Source organism: Suricata suricatta, chromosome 4, assembly GCF_006229205.1.
Source record: "Suricata suricatta isolate VVHF042 chromosome 4, meerkat_22Aug2017_6uvM2_HiC, whole genome shotgun sequence".
Taxonomy (NCBI): Eukaryota; Metazoa; Chordata; class Mammalia; order Carnivora; family Herpestidae; genus Suricata; species Suricata suricatta.
This window is the reverse complement of record NC_043703.1, coordinates 116117181-116145119: the sequence shown is the minus strand read 5'-3', so window position 1 is coordinate 116145119 and position 27939 is coordinate 116117181. Positions and strand designations below refer to the sequence as shown.

Below are 27939 nucleotides of genomic sequence, written 5' to 3'. Positions count from 1 at the left end.
GTCGCCTGCCCTGCCATGGCCCTGGTGCGGGGCGCCGAGCCGGCGGCGGGGCCCTCCCGCTGGCTACCCACGCACGTCCAGGTGACTGTACTGCGGGCCCGCGGACTACGGGGCAAGAGCTCGGGCGCGGGCAGCACCAGCGACGCGTACACGGTGATTCAGGTGGGCCGTGAGAAGTACAGCACGTCGGTGGTGGAGAAGACGCCGGGCTGCCCCGAGTGGCGCGAGGAGTGCTCCTTCGAGCTGCCGCCCGGTGCCCTGGACGGCCTGCTGCGGGCGCAGGAGGCCGACGCGGGCCCGGCGCCCTGGGCCGCGGGCTCCGCTGCCGCTTGCGAGCTGGTGCTCACCACCATGCACCGCTCGCTCATCGGCGTCGACAAGTTCCTGGGCCAGGCCACGGTGGCGCTGGACGAGGTCTTCGGCGCAGGCCGCGCCCAGCACACGCAGTGAGTTGGGGGCGCCGAGGGCGCGGAGACGGTTAAAGGCCTCCCTGGGCGGGGCTGGCGGGGGAGCGGGACCCCGAACCTCGGCCACGCCTGTGCGCCCTTTGCCGCGCGCTCAAGGGCGTAAACCGATGGGTTGCTTCTTTGCATTTTTGGGTCCCCTTCCGATCCCCTTCCTTGCGACATTCAGTGCTTGGCTGCTGGTATGTCCTTGGGTACCATAGGGGGAGGTGTGATTGGTGGCCTAGCCTTAGGAGTAAATTGCCCAGTGAAGTTCGGAGTGGGGTCCAGAGGCCCTTGGACTATGGGAACCTCAAGAAGGAAAATCGTAGGGCCATTCTTAGGGCCTCCGGGCCTGTCTGGCTTTCCTGGAAGGGGAGGGGCACTGCAGGCCTCTGCCCCAAGCCAGGCCCGCAGGGTAGCGGAGAGGCCCACTGCCTCACCCTATGGGGGAAGGAAGGTGTAATGTTCTACTCCAGGGCTAGATTGCTTTGAGATGCCCCACCAAATCTGGAGACTGCAGAGGGCATCTGCTTCTGCCTGGTGTTTGGATGGCCTCTGCAGCCTGGAGACAGATGCCTCTGGAACCCTTCCCCTCTGTGTCCCTGTTCTGAAAACCGGAGGACCTCCTAATTAAAGGAAGGAAGCCCTTGAGGCAGGCTTCAAGTGTCCTGTCTGTCCTGCTTGAGGTGAAGGCAGCTTCACGGTTAATGCACAGCAGGAGATAATCCCCCAGCCACTTCCAGCTAGAAGGGCCTGAGTGTTTTTTAATCATTTATTTTGGCAGTGTTTAACCTTCCCAGTGTTAAGATCAAGGCTTCAGACTTGGAGCCCCGTTTCCTGTTTGGACTTGGGCAGGATCTGAAAGCCAGTCCTCAGGGCTGACCACCTGCTGTGGATCATTAAAGGGGTTAACTGGGGTGGCACCTCTCCTGGATGAGGAGGGTAAACGGATGGGGGCAGGGGTATGCCCTAGGTGGGGACAGGTGCTGAAGAGGTTTGCCCACCTGGAATGGCATCTGAGTAAATCTAGGAAAGCTTGTTGGTGGAGAAGGATGAGCCTGGTGCAGACCATATGAGAGCAGGATTTGGTTAGAAAGGATCTGACCTTGAATGTTTTTCAAAATGTGTGTAGGAAAGGGCCTTCATGACTGTGGCCTGGAGTGGGAAGCTGGTCCGCATAAGGCAGGTTCAGGGCAGGGCTGTGACTTGGCTCCGTCTTCCTCTTCCCCCGGCCCTCTCCTCTCCTTTTCTCATGAGTTGCTGCGATTTGGTCGCTGGGTGTGGAATCATGTGGTATAGTTTGGCCCTTGTTTTGTTTTTTTCCTCCCCTTTTCTGTCCTCTCCTTCCTTTCTGGCTGAGGGAGGCCATGGGGGTGGGGCGGAAAGCTCTCCTCTGGATCTTAGCCCTTTCTTTTCCTGAAGAGGCTTCTATCCCCAAATTCATTCCACCCCTTTCCTGGTCCTTCAGCCTTCACCGCTCAGCTAATCTGACCAGACTGGTACATGCCACTCCTGGTGTACAGGGGGAAACAGAAAGTCACGAGGCTTCGGTGAAGTCAGTGACTTGGAGTGCGGGGAGCTTTGATTTTTTTCAGTTTCTGCTCTTGATTTCTTACTGGTCTTTGGTTCTTCCTGAGCTGTGTGTGCTTGTAGGCCCAGGTGGGCCTATTTGCAGCCAAGGACAGTCCCTCTTGATGAATTTGACTTGCCACCCCTTGATCTGAATGGGAGCCTTAATTTATTTTATAGAAGTCATCTTTTTCACCAGGATCTTTTCTCACCTACTGGCTGCTTTTCCTCCTTTTCGTTGACCTGGGTTATTTATAGAACCTGCAGGGGACAGAAAGGAGAGGGGCCCTTCTGGTGAGCTGAGGAAAAGTCTGTGAAATCTGCCTGATCTTCCAGTACACTGGGCCTAACAGCATGCCTACTGACAGAGAGTGAGGGCTGCTGCTCCCAACTCCCGTCCCCACCTCCCACCTCTGACCTTTTTTTTTAAATTTTTTTTAATGTTTTTTATTTATTTTTGAAAGACAGAGAGAGATAGCGCAAGCAGGAGAGGGTCAGAGAGAGAGGGAGATACAGAATCCGAGGCAGGCTCCAGGCTCTGAGCTGTCAGCACAGAGCCCAACGTGGGGCTTGAACCCACAATCGTGAGATCATGACCTGAGCCGAAGCTGGACGCTTAACCGACTGAGCCACCCAGGCGCCCATCCCACCTCTGACTTTAATGGCCACTCCTGGTGGCATTTCCTTGGGAGCACCTGGCGCTGGCTGCTACAACAGTGAGTCTGCACATTTCCCAGTGGGGAGAGGGCAAGCAGGGAGGACCAAGGTGTTAGCCTCCTCAGCTTTGGGTGATGGTGGAAAAGAACAGTATCCACTCTAACTCCAGGAGCCAGTTGTGGTGGTCTCATGGAAGGTAGGTAGCAGCCATGTGTCACCAAGACAGAACCTGACTGGGGAAGGGCAACTTCATGGTTATGAGGATGGGACTGTGGAGTTGAAAGAAACAGATTCTAGCCTCAAACTTGCCACCTTGTGGCAAGTCAAATAAACTCTCTGTACCTCAGTGATCTCATCTGGCCAATGGGGCTACTGTTACAAGATTGATATAAGGCATGAAATGAGAGTGCAGTTAAAGCATCTAGATGTGGTTGCTGGACAGTGAACAGCAATAATCATGGAGGGAGGTTGTGGTAACAGTGTCTGGGGGATGTCCCTGACTTGGAAAAACTTTCTCATGTGTTGAGGGGAGATAACACAGAAGTTAGAAGAGCCTGAGCCTGGGAAAAACCCTACGACCGTGGGTGACAGAGTACGTCCAGGAGTATGAGCATGCCTGATGAAATAGGCTGACCCTTTCAGTCCTTCATTCTCTGTGCTGCTACAGGTTTGAGAACTAGGGCTGGGCTCGGGAGGCCTCTTGCAGTGCTGAAGCCCGGCTCAGATCAGCTTGTCACCCTCGCCAGCAGCCTGGACTGGGGCTGCCCCTGCCCTGTCAGGGAGGCTGGACAACCCAGTGTTTAAGAACCTGGAGACCAGGGTTTCACTCCCAGTTCTGTGACTTACTAGCAGGCAAGGTTCTTAACTCATTTCCGCATTTCTACAAAGGTCACAATAATAATTATGGGATCACAAGATTAAATAAGACAGTGTCTGTAAAAGCCTTGATATAGTTCCAGACCTAGAGCAAGTCTTCCAAGGATGGGTGTTAGGGTTACTCTGAGGACCCTTCTTTATGGGATGATGATGATGGTGAATGGTGCAAGGTGCCTTCGTGGTCCCTGAAGCTCCTTTGTCAAGGGGTGCTCTTGAGCTGTGGGATTTGACTAAAGGCTTCCAAAGAATTGAAGAGGAAGTTCTCAAAACATAATTTAACGTAATACAGGAGGAAGCATTATAGCCCCCTCTGCTCAGGAAAGCCCTACATGCATCATCATGAGTCTGAAAATCCTCAGATGTTTCTCCACTATTTCCTCTCTGGTTTTTATCTCTGTATCCTTCCTAGAACTCTCTAGCGGGTGCTGTGTGTGGAGCACATCCTGAGCCCCTATCCTGGGCCTTTCAGATCTCTAGTTAGAGAGAGACTGGTCCCTTGGGAAGGCTGACTCTGGGCTTAATTTGGGTCGAGACTGGTTTGGTTTTTTTCACCAAAGAATAGAACTGTTGGGACCATGGACAAGCTGCTAACTCTGGTACCCTGATAGGTTCTGTTGACTCTGGCCAGACCTGTGTCACTGATTTTATGGAGGGCCTCATGGAGGCCTGTGGCCCAGGACCACTTAGGTTTGAGACTACAGTATTCTAGACGCCTGAGATCCCCTTCCAAGTGGTGGGTTTGGAGGCACTGGGAGACGCACCTGAGGCAAAATGCAGCCTGCTGGCCTAAGGTTGGGCTGGCGTGTGAGGACTAACACTCATCTCTTAGCCTCCAGACCGCCTGCACATTCCTGTGCACTTGACCCTGCAGCCTTCTCTCCACCGGTTTCCAGATGTGACTGCTCCTCAGGAAGTAGCTGAGGCCATGAGGGTCCTTGGGTTGGGCTCCTGCTCCAACCCCAGACCTGTGGGGCTGCTGGGGAAGTCTGCTTTGGGGAGTGGCTCCCACTCCCTTAGTTATGGGTAGTTTTTATTTGGGGTTGCCTGAGCAGCAGTGGCTGGGGCAGAGGGGAGGGGTAGGAAGTGACTCCTCCGTCAGACTGGGCGGCTCCTGGGTGGCACAGCAGCTTCCCCTTCCCTCTGCATCTGGTCCTGGGCGGGAACCCTGTTTCTGCCCTGTTCTCCTCTCTGAAGCCAGCCAGGGACAGGCATAACTCAGCAGATCCTCCACGCCAGGCATCCACGAGGGCTGTCCCTTTCCTCTGATGGGGGCTGCGGGCCGCACTTGTTACTGCTGCTTCACTGGTGTTGTGACGTTCTTGTGAAGCTAAATGACTAGTCTGGCCTTGTCCAGATGTTTCCCTGCCCTTCCCACCCTGTGCTGGGACAGATCACTAACACAATGACAGGAGCTCTCCGGGCTGTCTGCGTTCAGTACTTTATTTTTCCTTATACAGGGCCAGTCGTCTGCAAAATCGTATAGTCATGAAGAACCTTGGCCTCTGTCACAGCCAAGTGATAAAAATAAGTCGACAGCGTGGGTCCTTTATACACTTGGCTGTTCTCTTGGTGAGGTGGCCAACGACCCCTTAGGTTATATTTCTTCCCTCAGGAAAGATGGCCGCCAGCGAGGAGAGCTGGGCCTGGCAGGTCGGCCTGAGGCCCGGGTGTGGGGCTGTGCCCAGGCCTCTCCTTAGTGAAGGGCAAGCCCGCAGGGACGCACAGGGCCCCTTCCCAGGAGGCAGCACTGCTGAGGAGCTGCGTAGGGGAGGGGCTTTGTCACGGCCTCCTCGACCTTCAGCTGACTCAGGGGGTGGGGGGTGTGGTGGGGAGGGGAAGCACAACGCTTAATCATGGAATTGCAGTTGTCAGAGCTAGAAGAGTGCTTAGAGGAGGGGACGGAGGCTGGGGAGGGGAGTGACATGCACTCAGCTACTCCTGTCAGCCCGCAGAGCTGTAGGATTCAGGGCAAGGAAAGATGGCACTTGGGGCCCTGTGTGCATCCCAGGGGGTGTTCGTGCGAGAGGGACATTGCTGATGGGATAGGGGAGGGGGCCTTGGGGCCCATCTGTGGGCCTGGAGAGGCAGTCTCATCCACAGGCTTTTCTGGAGTGCCTGGACAGAGGAGAGGGGCCACTGGGAGGGGTGGAGGGTTTCAGAGGAGGGGAGGCACGGATAGACGGCCTGAATGCCAGGAAGGTATGGCTTTGTTAGGAGGATGAGCCCCACATTTTTGGAGGAAGGGCCATAGGCAAATGCTGTACTTTCAGGCCTTGCCAGGGAGCACTGGAGATGTTTGGAGCTTCCGGAACTGCTGGGCTCAGCTGTGGTCAGGGATGCCTCCTTGAGGAAGAGACATACACTGAGGACCTGTGAGGCCCACCCTGGCAGCATGTAGCAGTCGTTTTGGGGGGCTGTTATTGCCTTGTTAGTGAGGCATATCATCTATTAAGCCATTTCTTGGTGCTGCCACTGTCCTGTGAACTTGACTTACTGTAGCTCACAGGAACCCCTTGAGGTATAGGTATTAACGTGTTTAACAGATGGAGAAACAGGCACAGAGAGGTGAAGTGACTTTTTTTTTTTGTTTTAAGACTTTTTTTTTTAATGTTTATTTTTGAGAGACAGAGCTCACGATCTCCCACGAGTGGGGGAGGGGCAGAGAGTGAGGGAGACAGAGTATTTGAAGACTCTGCACTGACAGCCTAATGCAGGGCTTGAACCAATGAACTGTGAGATTGTGAACTGAGCCAAAGTCGGACGCTTAGCCGGCTAAACCACCCAGGCGCCCTGAAGTGACTTTCCTAAAGGCACATGTACGTGGCAGGGTCAGGATTTGGACCCGGGCACCCTAGCTTCAGGTTCTGTGCTCTTTATCACTACCCTATACCGCCTACTTGAGTGTCCCCCCGTATCTTCCATGATTTAGTTCTGCATAGGACGGGGGTCTGGCCACGCCCTCCTGAAGGTTCCTCTCTCCTCCACAGGGCCGAGCACTGGGGTTAGCCCTGGGGGTCTGGAAGCATGGACTGCTTCTCTTGTGTGAGGCTCTGGTTCATTGGGGTGTGTGTGATCTGGGGCTCCAAATCCGGGTCATGTCAGTCTCAGGGGCTGGAGGTGTGGGGCTTGGGGAGGGAGGGTATCAGTGCCACCAGAGGGTCTCTCAGGAGCGTGGGGGAGGCCTGGGAAACTCTGCTTGGCCCCGGGCATCCCAGCCCTGGAGAGATTTGCTCCCATTGGCTTGTGCAGCCGAGCAGAGCCTGGGGGCATTACCAGGTATAAGACTTCCTGACCTTTCTCAAGAATCACTTGCTGTTTTGCTGTGACAGAACGCTCTGAGCTATCCAGTGCCTCACAGTCACCCAGTCATTTGCTTTTTTTTTTTTTCTCTCTTTCTTTTGTTCAATATCTAGGAAGCAATTACTAGGCAACCCCTGTGCCTAGGTCAGGGCTTTGGAGAAAACAAGAGAAAGAAATATATAACCCTTTCCCTAAAAGGGCAAAAATGTGTTTCAGACAAGACTTACCCTGGAAGGATAATTAACTCACAAAGCAGTGTATACGCATCTGAAAGAAGGAAAGGGACAGGAGAAGGGTGAATTCAGTAGGGTTGGAGTGAGCAGGGTGGGCTTCCTAGGGGAGGCAGGTCCTTGAATGGTAGCTGAGCCCATGATGGAGGCTGGGTGAGTTTCAGGGAGGGAGATTGCCCCTCCCAGAAGGGAAAGTGAGTATTCTGGGGCTGGGCCGGGAGACGGAGTGGAGGGGAGCGCATCTGAGTTTCCCCTGTGCCTCTCTCAGCAAAACAGCTTGACTTTATTTCTGTATTATTATTTTAATATAGTGGTATTATTTAACATTTTGCTTTTTTTTGTTTTTTTTTTAAGTTTATTTATTTTGAGAGAGAGAGCATGCATGATCATATGGGTGAGGGGCAGAGGGGGAGAAAGAAAGATAGAGACAGAGAATCCCAAGCCGGTTTCCAATGCGGGGCTCCATATCATAAATCATGACCTGAACCGAAATCCATAGTCAATGCGTAACTGACTTAGCCACCCAGGTGCCCCATTATTATTATTTTTTTGAGTAGTTTACCTAGTTAAAATTCTAAAGGTAGAGAAGGTATGCAATAAAAAAAATCTCCCTTGCCCTGACCTTGAATCTGGCTTCTGTCTTCAGAGGCACCAGTATTGCCAGTTCTTGGGTAACCTTCCAGAGTTATTCTATGCATTTAATGTTTGTTTGCACGAACACAGCATTCTCCACACACAGGTTTTACCTATGCTCAGCCTGACTATCCCACACACAGTGTTTATTTGTCGTCTCCCCCTATTGTGAGTCTGAACCGGGACCCTGGCAGAGGGGACAGTCACTACTTACCCTCCATGACCTAACACTCCTGTGTTGGGTGAATATGGGGTTAGGAGCAAACTGGGGAGGGGGTGTGGTTAAGTAGAATTTCTTCCTATTCCCCAACCCCCATCTGACCAAGACCGCTTGGGAGAGGGCATCTTGTTAGTTCTCTCCTTCCTCCTGGGCAGAGTCATCACTCGTTGGTCTTAGGCCATCTTGCTCCCAGTGGCTGATGACAGCTTATAAAAGGCCCTTGACAGACAGTGAACCCAAATCTTCATGTGTGGTTTGGCCTACTTTTCAAAGTGCTTTCCTGGCATCACCTCATTTCATTCTTCCCTGTGGGCAGACAAGGTGACCCCCATTTTTACAGATGTGGAGACTGCTGTCTCAGGAGGTGAAATGACTTGTCCAGGGTCACATGACTTGCTAGTTCGTGGCAGCCAGATTTCTGACTTGCAAGTACAATGCTTTTTCCCCTACCTCATGCTTTTGGCCAGACATACTTTCTGCTGCTATCAATGTGGTTAGACTTGTCTCTGGGCATTTTTATAGCTTTTCCTCTGCCAAGTGAGTATCGTCCCTGGCCAGTCTGAGGCAAGCTGACAGTGACAGGCCTTGGGAGCCCATGGCAGTAGGGGGCATTAGCTGAGATGTGTGTGCCTGGGAGGGAAGCTGAACGTGGCTGGGCTCTGAGGTGAGTTGAGTAAGCCGTGCCCCCATAGGGGCTGGGGTAGCTCTTGAAGTGATGGCTCTGGGCTCTGAGGACTGTTGGTTCTAGAGTAGGTGATAAGAGTCATCCTGTGGCTTGATGGGAGGCAATATCCTGCCCCAGGACTGTGTCTGGCTTGCAATCTTGTTGTAGATACCAAATCAAAGTGTGGGTTTGATTCTAGGCCTGGGGAGCCAGCAGATGGGCCTGAGGGCCTGTACACATCACTGTGTCTCACTGTGTCTGACGGTATGTGAGGAGGAATGCTTGTGTGCGGTTTTGGAGAGGAGGAAGGGCATCCCATGCTGGAGACTCTGGGGAGGAGGTTTCCCAGCTTCCCCCCAGCTCCCTGAGTAACCGTCTGAGTTGGCACTTCTCCCCGCCCCTAACTGGCTTATCTTATTGCCCCACTTTTACAGAGGTGAAATGGTTGGTTTAAGGCCACTTAGTAGACCCAGAACTAGAATGAGGGTCTCCTGTCTTCGGGCTATGCCCTTAAGATAATTTTTTTAAACTTATTTTTGGGACTAGCCGAGCCCTTGACAATTCCATCTCATTTATCCAGCAAGTATTGGAAGTTGTTGCAAATATCAGGCCCCATCCCTACATTTGGGGGACTAAAGGCAAGTAGCAGTCCCTGCTGTCACTAAGTACTGAGAGTGCAGGGTAGAGGCACGCTATAGCTGCGGAGGAGAGAGGGCCCTAGAGGGAGGGCACTTCTGGCCCCTCCCATTGCTCCTGTCCTAGTTTAGGAAATTCTTTTTCTTTCTTTTTTTTTTTTTTTTTTTTTTTACTTCTGTTCTGGACTGTTAGCATAGCTGCTGCTGCCTTTTTATAAACCAGAATGCCAGTTTATTAATTTTTGATGAGAAGTAACCTCTAAGGCGTACGGAGTTGCTTAGGTCAGCCCAGCCATGGGACCTGCCCTGGGTGGTGTCCGCTTCCCGTCTGTCACCCCTGCCTTGCCTCTGTGCTGTCCCTGTCCCTGCTGTCCCATGCTCTTTCTACAGCACAGCATCCATCCGGCCGGGTCCTTGTGTTGTACCCCTTAGTGCACTTCCGGGCCCCGAATAAAGGCAGTCTCCTACCTGCCCCAGAGCCCCTTTCTGCCTGTCTTTACCCGTCTCCACCCCTCCTGAAATCATCTTAGTGCTCCCCTTTAACTTTCCTGTGCTGCTTGTGCATTTTCGTGGTGTTGACCACTTTCCTGGTTTACGTGGCTATCTTATTTCCCCACCAAGATGTGAGCTGCTTGAGGACTCTCCCTTCTTGTTCCTGGCAGATACTTGGGAAATGTTTTGAGTGGAGGCCTTGCTGAGGCCTCCTATGGCTGGATGGGATGTCATGGGTGAGACCCCTGTGTGTCTAAGAGAGACAGTGTTGGGGGCGCCTGGGTGACTCAAGTCGGTAAAGTGTCCAGCTTCAGCTCAGGTCATGATCTCGGAGTTCACAAGTTCAAGCCCCACATCGGGCTCTGTGCTGACAACTCAGAGCCTGTAGCCTGCTTTGGATTCTCTGTCTCCCTCTCTCTCTGCCCTTCCCACCCCGCCTCTCAAAACTAAGTAAACATTAAAAAATTTAGGAGGAACAGTGTTGGCATTGAGTTCCAGGATCCCGCATGTCAGGCCTTGTGCTGGGGTGTCGCCATGAGTGGGCAGGGCTGAGCTCACAGGTCCGCATGAGGCTCAGAGACCAGGAGCAGGGCTCAGCCATAGGATAAGGAGAAAAAGCCTGTGTCCTGGCCTCTGGGGCCTAATGGAAACACACTGTTAGTCCCCAGTGGGATCAGAAGCTCCCTAACATAACCATAGTGCCCTTATCACACACAACATCAATAGTTCCTTAATAATCATCCAGTATCCAGTCCATATTCAAATTTCTGATATGAGAACTGTTTCTTCTTAGGTGGTTTGTTGAGTCAGGATCAGATAGGGCTCCCATCCTATGCCTGGTTAGACTTCCCGGTCTGACCGTCCCTCCCCCTCTATGTTGGACCCTTACCTGATGGTCACTTGTCCTCGAGTGTCCACAAGTGACCCTGTGGCCCTAGCTGACGAGCTCCTCATGTGCCCTTCCCCTCAGGTCTTCAGCCCCTGAGCACTAGTTGCTGGTTGTGGAAGGCCTGGTCCCCATGGCCCACCTGCTGGCAGGAGTCCTTCCACGCGGGCGGCTGACGTGACCACGTGGCCTTGCTGTCAGTGTCTCTCTGTCAGCGAGGCCCAGCTTGAGCCGTGGGTCCTGTTAGTCCGACCCAGGCACCATGGCTCCCCTCGACGTGCCACGCAGTGGGCTTAGCATTCATGGACGAGCACCACCTCTGTCCCCAGTCCTGCCTTTTCTTCTGCATCTGTCAGGAATCTGGCATAAGGAAGAGCTTTCCCTCTCAACTCTGGGGTCACTCTACCTAGGAATAGCAGGAATGGCAATTCTTTGCCATTATTTTTCAACTAGGGATGACTTCAAATTAAAAATCCACCCTGCTCCATGATAGTGTGCATGATCCTAGTTATTTACACATCAGGGGGTTCCTGCCGAGGCAGAGATCACAGGGCCTCATGAGCAAGGGGATAGTGGGGACAGGGTAGCTCATATCTGGGGCTGCAAATCTCTTGAGGGCAAATGATCTACTCTGTACAACATTGCTTGAAATGGCTGATGGCTGGCTTGGAGTAGGAATATGGGGGCAGATGATGTTAAGGATAGATACTTTTGTGTTCTCTCCTGCAGTTTTCTCCGATGTTTACTTTCTAGATGGAAAATCCTCTCCACTCCAGAGTCCTGTAGCCCCCATTTGTACTAGCTCTCTACATGGGGAATGTGAAGTCAGGAAAGGAGAGCTGGATCAGTAGATCTTTCTCTCCTTTGTGCTGGCTCCTCGCTTTCCCTTCTGGAAGGTTCTCCAGCCAGTACATCACGCCTCTAGCTTCATTTGCCTCAGGGGATGGGGTTTGTTTCCTGCCACTGTCAGCTCTGCAAGGCCCCACACCCACAGCCTGGTGGTAGCTGCTCGTAGCCTGAGGTGAGGCCTGCCTCTGCTGAGGTGGCATCCATGGTCACAAGAGAGAAGCTGCACGCCTGGTGGGTTGTAGCTGTAGCAAGTTAAGATCAGGTGAGGAGCAGCCCTCCAGGAAGTTAGAGACTGCTGTAATGGGGTATGATCAAAACAAGCTTGCCTGCTCCCTAGCTAGCAGTTGCATTTGGCTGTTTTTGTTTTTTTGGAGTCACCTTCACTGGCATGCAGGGTGCTGAGGGCTAGGCTGAGCACTGTAGCGTGACTCTGGAGAGACTCAGGGCCTTGAGCCAGCTTCTGGCCCCCGGCCAGGCCCTCCCCTGCCCCTGGGTGGGAAATGGGGAGCAGTGCCTGTCCTCTGCTTTGAGATCTCAGCCTGGGCGCCATGCAGTTAGGCAGGAGGAAAAGACCTGCCTCTTTGCTGCCTCCGTACTCTAGAGCAGATGTTCTTAGTCCTTTTTGTCTTGTGGACCCCTTTGGTATCTAGTGAAGCCTATAGATGCCTTCTCAGAACAAGATCTTCAACTATATAGCATACAAAGTGCATCAATAATATTGAAGTACATTTATATGGAAACGTTTGTTAGAGTAACATGTCTGTTATCACTATATTAAGTGGTTGCAGTCCAGTGGTTGTCTAATTACTTCAAAGTCCAGGGGTTGCGTGGGTGGCTCAGTCAGTTAAGCGTCCAACTTCGGCTCAGGTCATGATTTTGCATTCCATGGGTTCGAGCCCCCCATTGGGCTTTGTGCTGACACCTCAGAACCTGGAGCCGGCTTTGTATTCTGTATCTCCCTCCCTCTGTCCCTCCCCCACTTGCACTCTGTCTCTCTCTCTCAAAAACTAAACATTAAAAAAATTTTTTTTAATTTAAAGTTCAGAGTAGCGATGAATATAAACCATATTTTGTGACATCTGCCACCACAGTAATGGGATATGAAAATGTCTGATCTCTCTCGGTAACACACTTATAGGTACTGCTACTATACCATTACTGTTGGCAAAAACTCATAATTGGCAGAAATGGTAAATTTCACTTAGAGGTTAGGAGAAATAAAGATGTAACTTGTCTTCCATCTAACACATAACCCTGCCCTCAAGAAATAAGGAGGTGACCTTGGATTCCTTGGTTGGGCAGGGACATGGGGACATGGGTCTCTGTGTGTTGTATTTGCAGAGAGGGGCAGTCCGGTGCAATCATCAAGGTCAGGGGCTCTGGAGTCAGGGAGCTTGAGGTCACATCCTGGCTTGCCTGCTTACTGAAAAGAAGTGTGTGACTTAGCTCATTGGACTTCTCTGTGCCCCCGTGTCTGAGCTGACGGCTTGTGTGGCATTTCTCACTGCTCCACAGATAGCCCACTGAATCTTCGTAGTTGTCTTGTGAGGACAGTGGATTGGATATCTGTTACCCCCACATTACAGGTAGGTATGGAAACCGAGGTGTAGAGAGATTAAGTGACTTACCCCGGGGGGTGGGGCTGGGGCTTAAACCAGGCCCCCTGGCTCCACAGCCCATGCTTCTAGCCATGCTCTAGGTCCACCTCCCTCACACACCTCACAGGGCTGTTAAGAGGATTAGTAAGATATCATGGGAGTGCATAGTATGGGGCCCAGCACACAATAAGTGAGGTGTAGCTGTCAATGGTGATAAGATTAGTGTCCTAGTGCCGGGCTAGCAGGTTGTCAACACTTAACCTCCCCTTACCTTCACGACCTCCATTCACTGGGTTGGGCACTTCCCAGATCTAGCCCAGTGCCTTCTCTCTCAAGGAAGTGAATGAGAGTCTTCACTCAGAACCAGGGGATAAGTTGGTCAGAAGACTACTGAATACTGAAAACGAACCATGGACTGAAGGGGGAAGGCAAGGGAGGGAGGAGGTGATGGTCATGGAGAAGGGCACTTGTGGGGAAAAGCACTGGGTGTTATATGGAAACCAGTTTGACAATAAACTATTAAAAAAATAAATAAAGAAGGCCCCCTTTTGGAACTGTCCCCTGTAAGCCTGGCACTTGTGGCTCCTGCCCTCTGAGGGCTCCTTTTGGGGATGGTAAGCAGGGAGCTTGCTTTTTGGGAGCTCCTGGTCTCATGGGTAAGAATCAAGGGTTTGTAATGAGTGAAATATTACACAATTATTCAGTTGTGAATAGGGACGGATAAGTTCCTAAGCAAATCCTAGATTAATTTGTTCATTCGTTTAATGAATATTTAGATGTCCACTGTTTTTAAGTGCTGGGGATGCAGAGATGAGCAGAATACAGTTGCTGCCTGTAGAGCAGAGGAGGACAGACATCACATCATTGTACTGTGTAGGACACACACCCCCCTACCCACACACACGATGTCCAGTAGTACTAAGTATGCTGAAGAAACAATAAGGCACATGCCCCGGGGGTACTCAGGGAAGACTGAGGAAATGCAGATGAACTGATACCTGATGTGAGTCAGTGAGGAACCAGGGCCTGAAGGTCTGGGAGAAGCAAGCGCAGTGGCCTTGGGTTGGGAATAAACCTTCTGGGCTCAGGGATATCAAGAAGGCCAGTGTGGGGTGAGTGGTGTAGAGCGTCAGAGGAGCCAGGACCCCAAAGATGGGACCTTCCTACCATTCTGAGGAGCGGGGTGTGATGTGCCTCTTTGCAGTGGAGCAGGGATGGCAGGGGATGGTCATGTCCAGCAGGGAGATGACAATGACAGGGGTGACAGTGGTTACAGGGGTAGAATTCTGGATATAATTTGGACATAGAGCCAACAGAGTTCAAAGTTTAGATATGGGGTGTGAGGTGGGGGGAAGAGACAAAGATGGTTCCTGAGTTTGGGGACTGAAACAAATGATATGTGGGGGCTCAGCAGGGGCACCATTATTTGGGTCACGAGCTGAATTTGGGGCTGATGAGAACTGAAGATGAGTCAGGTGTGCCGGGCCTGTGAGTCATGGCCCTCACCGCCTCCCTTCCCCTCACCCCCCACCCCCTGGCTGGGGCATGTGTGAGTTGGACATTGGCCCTAGGTCCCCTCTCTGGATGCTGGGCTTTTCCAATTATGGTGCCTGACGGCCGTTAGCCCAGCTGGGTTCCTTGAGTAATAGGTGGAGAGTTGGGTATGGTGGGCCGGGAAGCCCCACCAACAGGAGTAAAACTAGCCCCCAACCCCTTCCATCCCCCATCCTGCCTTTGTTCTCAGCCCCCAGGGTGTGGGCTGAGTTCAGAGTCCTAGCTGGCCCTGCCAAACTTTTGTTGTCACCTGAGGGAGCTTCTGGGAGATCTGGGTAGTGAGCAAGGGGCCCTGAGGGCTTCACCATGGTTCTGCCCTCATGGGAATTCTGGATTCTGATGACCACTGGGGAAGGCTGCACTGCCCTCAGATAGGATTTTAATGGCCTGGAGAGAGGACAAAGCCCCAAGGTTCCCTCGGTGACCTTTCAGGGCTCTATCCTCCCGGGACTGTGCCAGCATCTGTGGTATACATGCAGGAATTTTCCAGCCTCTGTCTCCTCAGGGTGTCCAGAGGCCAGAGTGCATTCAGCTTTATGAGAACTGTTACATCTTAAAAGTCAAGGGCGTGGGCTGAGAGTTCGGCATCTTCACGTTAAGGTTCCAATTCATTGCTTACCAGCTCTGTGACTCGGGCAAGTGACAAACCTTCTCTGTAGGTTCCTTTCCTCATCTGCAGAATGGAGATAATGGACGCTGCCTCCTGGACTGTGTGGGTGGTAAAGGAGGTAACGCAACCTTGGACATGAGCGTGCAGTGCAGTAAGGCTTAACCCCGTTTTGTGTCTCCCCCTCTCACGTGTGGTCCACAGTAGCACAGGCATCCCCCGGAAGCTGGGTGCAAATGGAGCCTCTCAGATACCCATGACCTCAGATCTGCATTTTAACCAGACCCAGTGATTTTTTTGCACTTTGCAGTTCGAGAAGCACTGTTACTCCTGAAACGCTGCATCCACAGCTATCATATCTCTTCAGGGGCAAGGAATTTCCTCTTACTCTTCCTTCCCGTTGGTGCCTGTCATGGGTTGGCTGCAGACACGTGTCCCAGATGATGATGCCATCACCTTTATCTCCTGAGTGGTGCTACCTGGGCCTTGGAGAGTTTGGATGCTCCACCCACCTTGACTGTCACACTGCCTGAGAGTAAATGGAAAGCATTGGCTCCTCACTGACGGGGGGTCCGAGAGGGTGGTCTCCCACTGGATGGCTGAGGACATGGAGTTTAGGGAGGTAACCTGGTAAGTGATGGGGCTGGGGTGTGCACTCAGGATGCAGAGCCAGCTCTTAGCCACCATGCTTTGCTGCTTCGGGCATCCAGATGAGAGTTCCAAGCAAGGGGTGGGTGGAGCACTGAGGGCTTGTCACATCTCAGAATTTACTGCCATGCACTATTTAATTACTTTGTAGCTGTGTACCCTGGGGGTTACTCAGTATCTGCGGAGAACCCAGTCCTGCTAGGGGAGACTCTGGGCAGCCAGAATGTGACTGGACCAGGTAGCTGTGGAGCAGACTTCAAACAGATCTGCTCGTAGAGTGAGTTTGGTTCTGAGTACCTGTGCCTGGTCAGAAGAGGAAAAATCGGGCTGGGCCAGGATAGTGGCAGCTATGAGATCTTTCTAGAGGAGGTGGGACTGGAGCTGGGCCACAGGACCCTGTAGGCACATTCCCCTTGGGAACCCCACATTGTGGGGATGAGATGCCCAGTGGGATCTGCTGCATGTGAGGCTCTGTGAAGAGAAAGTCTCCATTGTTTCACTGAGGGATCATCAGCCCCCATCGGCGATGTCTGTGGCCTTCTAGCCTCCAGTGGATTGTGCCACAGTGCCTGGCAGGTCTGGGATCTTCTAGCGGCCATCTGAACAGGCAGGAGGAGGAAGCAGAAGCAAGGGGTTGAGAGGAGGGATGTGGGCTTTGTCTGGGAGCTGGTGGTTGTGTGGCCTTGCCATCCTAGCCTGTGTGGGTCATACTCTCGGGAGAAGGCCTGCTCTGGTTGAGTCCCAGGACACCCAAGGTGCCTGCCAGGGTCCGGTTCAGTCCTGCTCTGGACTGGTAGGGAAGTAGATGGGTGACAATGGCTGGGGTCCAGAGGCCATTCTAAGTCTCACTCTGCTCTGGATGGGGGAGTCTTACAAAATGGAAAGAAAGTCTTTCCTCTTCACTCCTGGCCTTCTTGAAAAGCAGGTCAGAGACAGACAGACAGAGGCCCAAATTCCCTGGGGAAGAGAAGGAGAAGCAGAAGTAACCTTAGTTAGGGGAAAGGGGTAAGGACCCTCGGAGCATAGGACCTATGGCCTCCCCTGGGGGTCCAATGATGCAGCCTTTATCTGAGGGGTGGGAGGGGAGAGGCCAGCCACCTGTTCTGTGGCTCAAGCAACTGAGGAGATAAGATAGGAACAAGTGTTTCCTTTGGTCTCTTTTTCCTGTTGTGACAGTAATATATATATATAGTCCTTATAAAAAATTCAAACTAGACAAAAATATTCAATGGGGGCAGTCATTGTTCCCTGCAGCATCACCCCCACAGATAGCCACCGTTCACGCTGTGATGTGTGGAGTGTGGCCGGCTGGGACTGAGGGCCCCTGGCCTTTATGCCCCAGCAAAGGATGTCTGTACTTGCTGATTCCAGTTACTCAGAGCTAGTGGGTGGAGTCCACACACTTCTCTCTGTCTCCACCTCCCAGGCTCTTCCTGTGCTAGATAGGGCCTAGACTGGGTTTGGAGAAAGTGACTAGGGCCCGGTCTTTAAAGAGTTGAGGTGTCAGGCTCAGGACAGGCACTGGCTTGAGTAGAGGTGTGAGGATGTCATGCCAGCAGGTTCGTTTTTCTAGAAACCCTCCCTTCCTGCCCCCTGGACACATCTTCTCACACATACCTTCTATCTGTCTCTCAGCTCTCTCTCTTCTCCCCACACTTCTCCGTCCCCCCGCCCCGCCCCTGCATACTGCGAGAGCATGGAGACGTGCACCCGCACTTTGAGCAAGGTCCTCCACCCTCCCTGCCTGTGCCGCAGTCTGCCCTGATGCAGCCTGCCCAGTGGATGGCGTAGGAGGGGAAACCAACAGCCCTGGCCTACTGCACTCGGGCCATCGCGTGGGTCACCCAGGAGAGGCCAGGCGCATAGCTCATAACAGGCACACAAGGGTGCAGCATGATGGACTCCCCCAAAGGGGTGCAACTGCACGTGTCCTTGGGAAGACCGTTTTTCATACAGAAGATCCCCCACTCTCAACCTGTCTGTGTCTGTGAGAAGCTGAGAAGCTCAGGGAGCTGGTGCCGTGGGGTAGGCAGATCTCAGGGTTGGGGGGTGACCACCAAAGCACTGACTGAGGCATGTGGTGGGGGGTTATAGGGAGTGTGGTGTATGTGGTATGGGAGGGGTGTGTATGGGGTGCAGTGTTGGCAGTGGTGTTGGTGGGTGGCAGGGTGGGTAGTAGGGGGTATGTGTGGGGATAGTGTATGTAGGTACTGAGGGGCTTTGAGCCCTTCAGTGACCAATCTGACCATCTCCACCAGGTCTTAGTCCACCTTCATGCTTGATTGGCTGGGTCTAGGATCCTAGGCTGGAAAACTTTTCCCTCAGAATTCTGAAGGCATGATTCCATATGGTACCCAGTGTTGCCAGAGAGGATCCAGTGTTATTCTAAGTCCTGAACATGTCAATCTGTCTTCCCTACTTGGAAGCCTCCAGGGTCTCCTTTTTATTACTTTACTGTACTTTATTTATTTTAGAGAGAGAGGGAGAGAGAGAGAGAGAGAGAGAGAGAGAGAGAGTGTGTGTGTGTGTGCGCACACGCCCATGCACATGCACATGCATGAGGAGGGGAGAGGAACAGAGGGAGAGAGACAGAGAATCTTAAGCAGGCTCTACTCTGAGCACAGAGCCTGATGCAGGGCTTGATCCCACAATGCTGGGATCATGACCTGAGCTGAAATTAAGAGTTGGATGCTCAACCTATGGAGCCACCCAGTCCCTGGGGTCTCCTTTTTATACCTGTTTTTTTTTTTTAATTTTCTTTATGCTTTTTATTTACTTTTGAGAGACAGAGGGAGACAGTACAAACAGGGGAGGGTCAGAGAGAGGGAGACACAGAATCCAAAGCAGGCTCCAGGCTCTGAGCTAGCTGTCAGCATAGAGCCCAACGTGGGCTCGAACCCAAGAACCACAAGATCATGACCTGAGCTGAAGCTGGACACTCAACCGACTGAGCCACCCAGGCGCCCCTATACCTGGTATTCTGAAACCTCACAGTGAAACCTGTTGGCTGGGTCTTTCCTTGTTTATGGTGCTACGTGCTTACAGGCCCCTTTGTGCTGGCGCCCATGTTCTTCAGATCAGGAAAACTTTCTTATGTTATTTCTTGCATAATTTTTTCCACTTTGTGCTCTCTGTTCCCTCCCTCTCCCCCATCTCTCCTTTTTAAAATTTATAGGTTTTTTTTTTAAAGAGCAGTTTTTGATTTACAGAAAAACAAACAACAGCACAGACAGCTCACATGTACTCCCTAACTCCGATCCCTCTCCCCTTCCCCGTTTCCTCTGTTATTGACATCTTGCATTAGTGTGGTACATTTTTTTACAACTGATGAACCAGCATGAATATATTCTTGTTAACAAGAGCCTGTCGTTTACATTAGAGGTCACTCTTTGTGTTTTAGATTCTGTGGGCACTGACAAATGTGTAATGACATGTGTTTACCATTACAGTATCACACAGAATAGTTTCACTGCCCTAAATATCCCCTGTGAGTTGTTGATTTTCAGCTTGCCCAGCTTTTTTCTTGTTTTGTGGATGGGAGAGAGGCCTCCCAAGCCCCTCACAGATGGGAGCAGACTACTTGATCTTTCTTGACTCTCCAGTTATTTGGTGGCAAAACTTCTTGGACTGACCTCCAATCATCACCTCATCTTTGTTCTTCTACTTTCTGGGGAATTTCCCTCAACTTGTCTGGAACACGTCCTTTGAGTATTGTATTTTGCTCTTCTGTTCAAGGGAGGTTAGACATTCTGGGTGTTGATATAAGGAAGGGGACTGACTTTTAGTCACTCCTGTTTTCAGCCCTGCACTGAACCCATCTTGGCGTCCCTACGTCCAGAACCTTTGTGGTTCAGTGTCTCTGCAGAATGTCTCTGCTCACATGTATAGGACATGGGGTGGGGTGTGGCCTGCTGCGTAGAATGGGAGGGGGACCTGGGCATAGAATGGGAGGGGGACCTGGGCATAGAATGGGAGGGGGACCTGGGCGTAGAATGGGAGGGGGACCTGGGCGTAGAATGGGAGGGGGACCTGGGTGTAGAATGGGAGGGGACCTGGGTGGGGGGTGTGTAAGCTGCTTGGCACAGATGTTGTGTGGTGCGGCCGGCCAGGCAGATTCCTCAGTGTGTGAGTGGTCAGGAGGAGGATTTGGGCAGCAGAGGAAGAGCTCTGCACAGCCCTCCCCTTTAGGGCAGCTACCACCCAGCCTGTGCACTTGTCATGTGTGTAGGGGTCTCTCTGGGAGTGTGTGGTGGGCAGACGTGGGCTTTGGAGAGATGAAAACCTGGCTCTCCATCTCCTCTCTCCTTCCTGGCTGCTTGTTCTTGGACGAGTTACTTTACCGGGGTGCCTTGACCTCCTGATGTGTAAGATCAGCGGGTAGCTGCCACCACCCCAGGCTTGTTGTAAGGTGTGCACGAGGGTGAGCTGAAAACCCTTGTACTCCACTGTGGCACACACACGATGCTCAGCAGATGTGTGTTCCTTCCCTTCCCTGGGTCTCTTGCTTGAGGCCACTTTATGCCATAGTGTGCTCCTCCGTCTTGCAGAGGTGCTCTGGGCAGGGCTTGGATGCATCAGGAAGTGATGAGGTAGGGGTGTGTGTGTACATGTGTATACTAGTGTTCCCAGCCCTGGGCCTCTGGATGAGCTGTTCTTTCCTGGGCTCTCTGGTGGCTCAGAGCAGAGCTTTGGCTGGGACTAGCCAGAGGAGATGACGTAAACAGGGAAAAATGTGGGAAGGTCTGTCTATACCAGGGGCCTGGAGGGTTAAGAGACCCTTCCACACCCAGCCTCACCCTCTGGGCCTCAGAGTTGCGGATGTGAGGAGGGAGAGGAGAGATCTCTGAGCTTTAGGGATGGGGGATGGGAGGGTGACCTGGAGTGGTAACCACTGCCCTGCCCAGTAACACCCAGGAGATTCTTCTACTGCGGATGTGGTTTTCTCTATCATGGAAAAGCTTATAGATAGTTTCTCCGCTCTGCCTGTGGCCGGGAAAACCAGGCCTGTGCGTCAGGGCAGGCGGCAGGCTCCCTGTGCCTGTGCCCACAGCTGCACCCCACCCCCTTCCCGCAGGTGGTACAAACTGCACTCCAAGCCGGGCAAGAAGGAGAAGGAACGTGGAGAGATCCAAGTCACCATCCAGTTCACTCGCAACAATCTGAGTGCCAGCATGTTTGACCTGTCCATGAAGGATAAGCCGCGGTCCCCTTTCAGCAAGATCAAGGACAAGATGAAGGGCAAGAAGAAGTATGAGCTGGAATCTGCCTCCGCCATCCTCCCGAGCAGCGCCCTGGAGGACCCTGAGCTGGGCAGCCTGGGCAAGATGGGCAAAGCCAAAGGCTTCTTCCTGCGCAACAAGCTGCGCAAGTCCTCGCTGACGCAGTCCAACACCTCGCTGGGCTCGGACAGCACCCTGTCCTCCGCCAGCGGGAGCCTGGCCTATCAGGGTCCGGGTGCAGAGCTCCTCACACGCTCGCCCAGCCGCAGCAGCTGGCTGTCCACTGAAGGGGGTGAGTGAGTGAGGGCTGCGTGCCCTGGGGCGGTGGTGGGGTGGGGCCATGGGCTGTACACCGAAGGGGGGGGAGGGCCTGCACACCCAGGGGCCGGGCTGAGGAAGGTGGTGGGAGAAGGCCCTGGCCAGGAACCAGGGCATCTCTTCCTGCTGTCAACCCCATGGGTGCTTCCTTTTCAGGCAGGGACTCCACCCAGTCCCCCAAGTTGTTGACCCACAAAAGGACCTACAGTGACGAGGCCAGCCAGTTGCGTGCGGCTCCACCCCGCTCCCTGCTGGACCTCCAGGGCCACCTGGAGGCTGCTTCCCGCTCCTCGCTCTGTGTCAATGGGAGCCACATTTACAACGAGGAGCCCCAGGCCCCGCTGCGGCACCGCAGCTCCATCTCTGGCCCGTTCCCACCCTCCAGCTCACTGCGGCCCGCTGAGGAGGTGACCCGGCCCGCAGATGACTCCATGGGCAGAGGTGGCCGCAGTGCCAGCAGCTCAGAGGCGCTGCCTGGACAGGAGGAGCTGAGCTCTCAGGCCAAAGTGTTGGCCATGGGGGCCAACCGCTCTGGAGAGGAGGAGGGGGCCCGGCTCCCAGAGGGAAAGCCAGTACAGGTCGCCACACCCATGGTGGCCTCCTCCGAGGCTGTGGCCGAGAAAGAGGGAGCCCGGAAGGAGGAGCGGAAGCCCCGGATGGGCCTCTTCCACCACCACCAGGGGCTGAGTCGGAGCGAGTTGGGGCGCCGTGGCTCTCTGGGGGAGAAGGGGGGTCCCACGCTGGGGGCCTCCCCCCACCATTCATCCAGCGGGGAGGAAAAGGCCAAGAGTAGCTGGTTTGGCTTCAGAGAAGCCAAGGAACCAACTCAGAAACCCAGGTACGTCCTCGGCAAAACCAGCTCTGCTCCTCAGGGAGGGTGCTTGGGTATTTGCAACCTGGATCCTGGGGCAGGGAGAATGGAGCAGATCGGGCCCTTGGGCAGGCTGCTGGGGCTCTGGCTTTGCATGGTTGAGTTGAGGGGCAGGGGGTGCTGTTTCCCTAAGCCAAGGCTCATTTTTGTCACATGGACACAGGTAAGTTGCAAGGGCACAGCGCTTTGGGGGCTCTGTGGATTGAGTCCAGTTTCCTTCCTGCTCATGGGTCTTCTGAGTTGGCACGCCTACCCCCTGAGGAAGGGGGAGGAAGGGAAGCAAAGCAAAGCAGGGAAGTCCATTTGTGTGAATTCTTTGCTTCCCAACCTCCACCTCTTGCCCTTTGGCCTCAAGGTCAGGAAGCCTTGGCAGGTGGAGAGGCAGGACAGGGCCTGTACCTCAAGACCCTCCACCTCCATCCCAGCTGGCTCTGTGACCTCTTGCCCCTGAGTGACAGGAGCCAAGTCATTAATGCCCCGACTCCTCTTTTTATGCACTCACTCCCAGTTATGCTGTTGGCCGAGCAAGGGGCTGTGGACAACTCCCTTAAAATCTGTGACCTGCCTTCTGTCCTTTAAGACTGTTAGGGCTCTGGCCCTCTCTATTATCCTTGGTCTTGGGGTGTGGCAAGTCTGATGATGGCTGTTCTGTTGTGAATGTGCTGAGTCCCACCCATGAGAGGGATGCAGGAGCCCTTGAGCTCAGGCCCTGGCAGAGCTGTCAGGAAGGTTCTGGTGCCACTTAGGATTCTGAACTTGGTTCCACCATGGGGACTGGTTTCCCACACGCCCAAGGAATTCTCTGACACCAGCCCGATGTCCTATAATTCAACACAATTCTGACACTATTTACCAAGGGATACCATCAGACCCCACACAGGCTCAGTCCTGCAGGATTGACCCACCCCTCCACCCCACCCCATCCCGGCCACTTTGGGTGCCCATCGCAAGTCCAGGTCGTCACTTGTGCTACTGACCAACCAGCTATAGATCAGAGGTTCCAGCGACCCCGCCTCCTTCCTTGGGCTTAATTTGCTAGAGTGGCTCACAGAACTCAGAAACACTTTGCTTACTAGATCACTGTTTTATTATAAAAGGCTGTAACTCAGGAACAGCCTGATGGAAGCGATACATAGGACAAGGTATGGGTAAAGGGCACAGGACTTCCATGCCGTCTCCCAGTATGCCATGCCCCCAGCATATCCACGTGTTCACTGGCCCCTGAAACCATCAACCTCATTCTTTGGAGTTTTTATGGAGACTTCATCACACAGGTGCTGGTGATTAAATCATTGGCCCCCGGTGATGATTCAGCTTCCAGCCCCTTTCTCCTCTGCAGAAATGAGGGCAAGACTGAAAGTCCACCTTTCTTTTCATGGTTGGTTCCTCTGGCAACCAGCCCCCATCCTTAGCGGCTTTTTAAGAGTCACCTCATCGACACAAACTCAGTTATGGTAGAAGGGGGCTTGTTATGAATACCAAGATTCCCATTTCACTTATGGCTCTGAAGTATTTCAGGAAATGCAGACAAGAGACCAAATATTAAAAGATGCTCTTGCTGCTTAGGAAATTCCATGGGTTTTGGAAGCTATAAGCCAGAGACTGTGGATAAAGACTTCATATACATGAGAAGTATACATTTGGTCATTCAGATGACCAAATTGCGATATCACAGCCTTGACCCCTACCCTGGCCCTTTGACTGCTTCTCACTCTGACCATCGAAGACTGCTGCACTGTCCAACAAGGTGCAGGAAGGGCCACTAGGCCTAAGTCCTAGGAGCAGATGTCCTCCTTTCCCAAGGGGGCAAGCCCCGGACAGGCGGTGTCTGTGGCAGTTCCCGCCAGTGTGGTCAGGCAGCTATTTCTGCTTTCATTGAGCCTGCCTCTCCCCTGTCCACGAGTCTGTGGGCAGGAGGTAGGGTGCAAAGGCTGGGCACAGTGAGGAAGGGTCCGGAGTGGGTCCTGCAGCCATTCCGCAGCAGAGAGGAGAGGGCTCCTGCAGTCCTGGTTTTTCTCTTTCCCTGTGGAATTTGAGTCCGAGGAGAGGGGCAGGGAGAGGACTCAGGCCCGGCCACCTTGCAGCCCCCTTGCAGCCCCCAGTACAGCTCACAGATGGGCGGGGGGTAGGGGGGATGGGTAAGGGTGGAGCAGTCCCTGGGGGATGCTGCCCTTTGCCTCCACTGCTATAGGCATATCAGCTTCTGTCCCCGCTGCCCTGACCCTACTCACCAGAGCCTGGGGGAACTACTGGCCTCCTGCAGCTGAGGGAAGATAGGGAAGAAGGGGATGGGCCTGTCTCAGAAGCCCAGGCTGAGCCTGTAGCCCTGTGACAACTTAGAGATACTTGTGGGTGGTGGTCTGGAAGGGGGTGGCAGGAGACCTGGGCAGGGCCTGCTGGGAGGAGCTAGGGTGCCTGGGTCGCATGGAGCACAGACCTTGAGCCCAGTGTTGTTGTCTGTGGGGCATCTCAGGGCCTTTTGCAGGGCAGATGGTTGCTGAGGGACATTTCTCATGAGGTCATTTCTGTTCATGTGCCCAGGCTTTGGGCTCAGACCCCTGCAGGCCACATGACTTTGATGTTGTCATCATTCATGCTTATAGCCTGTTTTCCTAATCCTGGGTCTCCATGTCTCCCAGTGACCCTTCAGAGTCCAGAGAAGTTGGCTTACTTACAGACTTAATGAAGCTGAGGTTTTTGCCCTCCTCCTTGAATTCTGAGCTTGTCCTCAGCAGCATGGATGCCATCCAGGCATTTCTGCCCTTCCAAGGCTCATTTGAGGGCATAGGCCACCAGGGCAGGCTCTGTGGCCTTGCATCCAGGCTGAGTGGATTAGGAGGACTGTTTTTTGGGTCAAGTGGCCTGACCTGGACAGGTGTGAAACCTAGACAGTGAGTCCATCAACATCACCCTGGCCCTGGGCCTTGACAGAGCTGGGAAGGTGATCTGGAAGAAACGACTGTTGGCACTTGCCCAGAGGGCTTGCTCTGGGCTTTTGAGGAGAGAATGAGAGGCGAGCTAATTTGGCAGAAAGCTATAGGTTAGACACCCAGAACTGGAGTGACCGAAGGTAGCTGCAGGTCCTGCTGGGGCTCCTGAGTCCACAGGCTCAGAGCTTCAGGGCACCTGTGCCCCAGGGTGGGGGGTTACCATTGCAGATTGCAGGGTGTTCCTCACTGGGAAGGGCAGCGGCGCCCTCTAGTGCTCCCACATGGCACTGGTGCCCCAGGGAGAGGCTGGAAGCAGTACGTGTTGGGTGTGCAGTCTCCAGAAAAAAAGCTGTTGCTGTTGGAGAAGCCCGTGGCTGGAAGAGAAGGAACGAGGGTCTGAAGGGCTGAGAAGATGATTCTCCTTTTCCTTCTGACCTGACCCTCGCCTGCCAGGCCCGTGGCTGTCACACTAGGCCCCTATCAGCGTATGTGCCTTGGGGAGTGGTGGTAGTTGAGACTTACTCAGCTCTGCTCACCAGCCTCACTGTCTCCGTGCCTCTTAGGCTGCAGCACGAGCTCCTTACTGTGTGTGAGGACTGTCAGGATCAAGCATGTTCAGCCCACCAGAGTCAAACAGGGTTGTCTTTGTGTCTATCCCTCTCTGACCCTTTTTGAGTACAAGCTTCCTGTGGGTAGGCCACCCTGGAGCTCTCCTGCCCTGGCCCCTTCACACTAATTGTAGAACTCTGTGTACAGTAGGGGATCAAGTACTAGATGCAGATATTTCTTAATTGGGGTAAGTGTGGTACAGCATGGGAGCAAGTGTACTGTGGCCTTTGGTGGTCTGTGCATCTGTCCTGGCCCCTCACCAGGAGTAGTGACTGAGGTCCGGATGAGCCCAGAGAGTGAGGTCCGGATGAGCCCAGACAGTGCAGTGGCTGCCGGAAGCTCAGAACTGCAGTGGCATTCCCAGTGGGGTAAATCAGGGATATGATGTGTATCCAGTGACCTAGAGTTAGTGTGGCCGCCCATCCTGTTGGTGCTTGTTTCCCTGGTTTAGTTAGTATTGCCCTTTTACTATATTAAAACATTCTGGTTTGGAAGAGAAATTATGTGGTGTCCCTATTTATAGCTTCCTAGGTCCCTCTTCGTCGCCCCATTGTGCTCAGATGAGGGGAGAGGATACGCCCAGTCCCTTGGACACCTTTCCTGGGCATCAGGCATGTCTCAGGAGGGCGCCAGGAGATCGTGCCTTAGGAGGGATGGCTAAAGGGCTTGTTGGCTGAGGGTATATGCCTCGAAGGGTGGCTTTGACCTTTTCGGGGACTGCCTGGTGGAGAGCCTCTGAAGAGCCACATGCCACCTCTGGGATCAATGTGTGGAAATAACAAAAACACACAGCTCGTCTCAGCCTAAGGAGGAGCTGTCCACCTGTGAAACCTGGCCTCCAGCTACAGAGGTGGCCTCGCGATGCAGTAAGTGGCCCAGCAACGGCAAGGTTTAAGTAGAGGGGCTGTTAGAGAGAAGGGGTGTTGCCGGCATTACGGGGCTGGCTCCACCGGTTGTCCTAAGGTTCCCGCAGGCCCGAAAGTTTTATTCCCTCAGGTTACTGGGGTGGAGACATTTGGACCTCTGATTTCTATCCCCACCCTTGTTCCTAGAAGAGAAGACAAGTCAGTGTATGTTGACGTCCCCAGTGCGTGGTGGGGGATGGCACTGTGCTGGGCTGGTACCAGGGGTTCTGGTCTCAGAGCATAACCTGGGGAGATAACCACATGTGAGAATGTGTCTGCTCTGTGCCAGGTAGAGTGGTAGGGAGGGGAAATTTTAGAGTGAGAACCCTCAGTTTGCACTTGGGGTGGAGCAAGGGGAAGGGAGGTGTGGGCGGAAGGGGAGGGGGCGTTACTGGGGAGGAGGGATGGACAGGATGCTCTCAGGTGCCGCCAACTCTTGGGAGCCTGCTGGGCCTGGCACCTGGGTCTCTTCCTCTAGGGAGAGCCCTTTGCTGGTTCCATACCAACGGGTTTGTGTGTACCCTCTGGGGAGCCAGTAGGGGGAGGGTGCTAGCCTAGCCTGGGGCTCCTGGCCTCCTTGCTGCCTCCTGCCCTGCAATTCTGACTGCCAGCCAGATTGCCTTGAGACCACAAGGGTGAGTGGGGCCGGACCAAGGCTGAGGGGAGTGCAGAGCTCAGCTAGGTGCTATTTAATATTGATGGAGCTCTCTTCCTTCAGACCCCTCTGGTCACTTGTCACGAAGGGGACTGGAGAGAGGGGTGACTCAGAGTATTTCTGTTCCTGGGGGCTGAGTCCTGCTGGCAGAGTTGGACTGTGTCTGGTATGGGTGCTACAGCTGAGGGGCAGGCAGGGCCTAGACCCACATGGTGGGACATTGCTGTCTGTGGTCCCTGAGGTAGGCACCTGCTTGGAGTGAAGGGAGAAGGGATGCTTGTGGGGCTTGGGACTCTGAGCCCAGGATTTGCCCTATTTTGGTATCTTCACCATGTCAGGACCACAGAGGCAGAGAAGTGCTGGGAAGCCTAGTGGGTTGGGAGTTGATGGGACTCTCTTACTCTCTTACCCAATCTCTAGTTGGTAGTATGAGGCCAAAAAGCCACACTGGGATGGGGAGTTAGTATAGGGCGAAGAGTCAGGAGAGTCTCTGGAAGCTGGATTCTTAAGAGAAACCAAGAGTTTGGGACCTGGCTGTGCCCTGCCTGTGTGGCTGGGATCACAGACT

The 27939-nt window shown here is 53.5% G+C and overlaps 1 protein-coding gene across 4 annotated transcripts in view; it reads left to right on the top strand.

The window, feature by feature from the left end:
* RAB11FIP5 (RAB11 family interacting protein 5) overlaps nucleotides 1-27939 on the top strand; it is a 106720-nt gene that overhangs the window by 68968 nt on the left and 9813 nt on the right. For 3 of the 4 annotated variants that reach the window (XM_029937595.1, XM_029937593.1, XM_029937592.1), the window contains exons 1-3: nucleotides 7-446; nucleotides 20939-21375; nucleotides 21558-22239. In XM_029937595.1, coding sequence (XP_029793455.1) covers nucleotides 16-446; nucleotides 20939-21375; nucleotides 21558-22239 — 1550 coding nt within the window. In that variant the 5' untranslated portion in view covers nucleotides 7-15. Of the gene's footprint in view, nucleotides 1-6; nucleotides 447-20938; nucleotides 21376-21557; nucleotides 22240-27939 lie in introns of those variants that run through there. The other variant, XM_029937594.1, reaches the window with a different exon arrangement.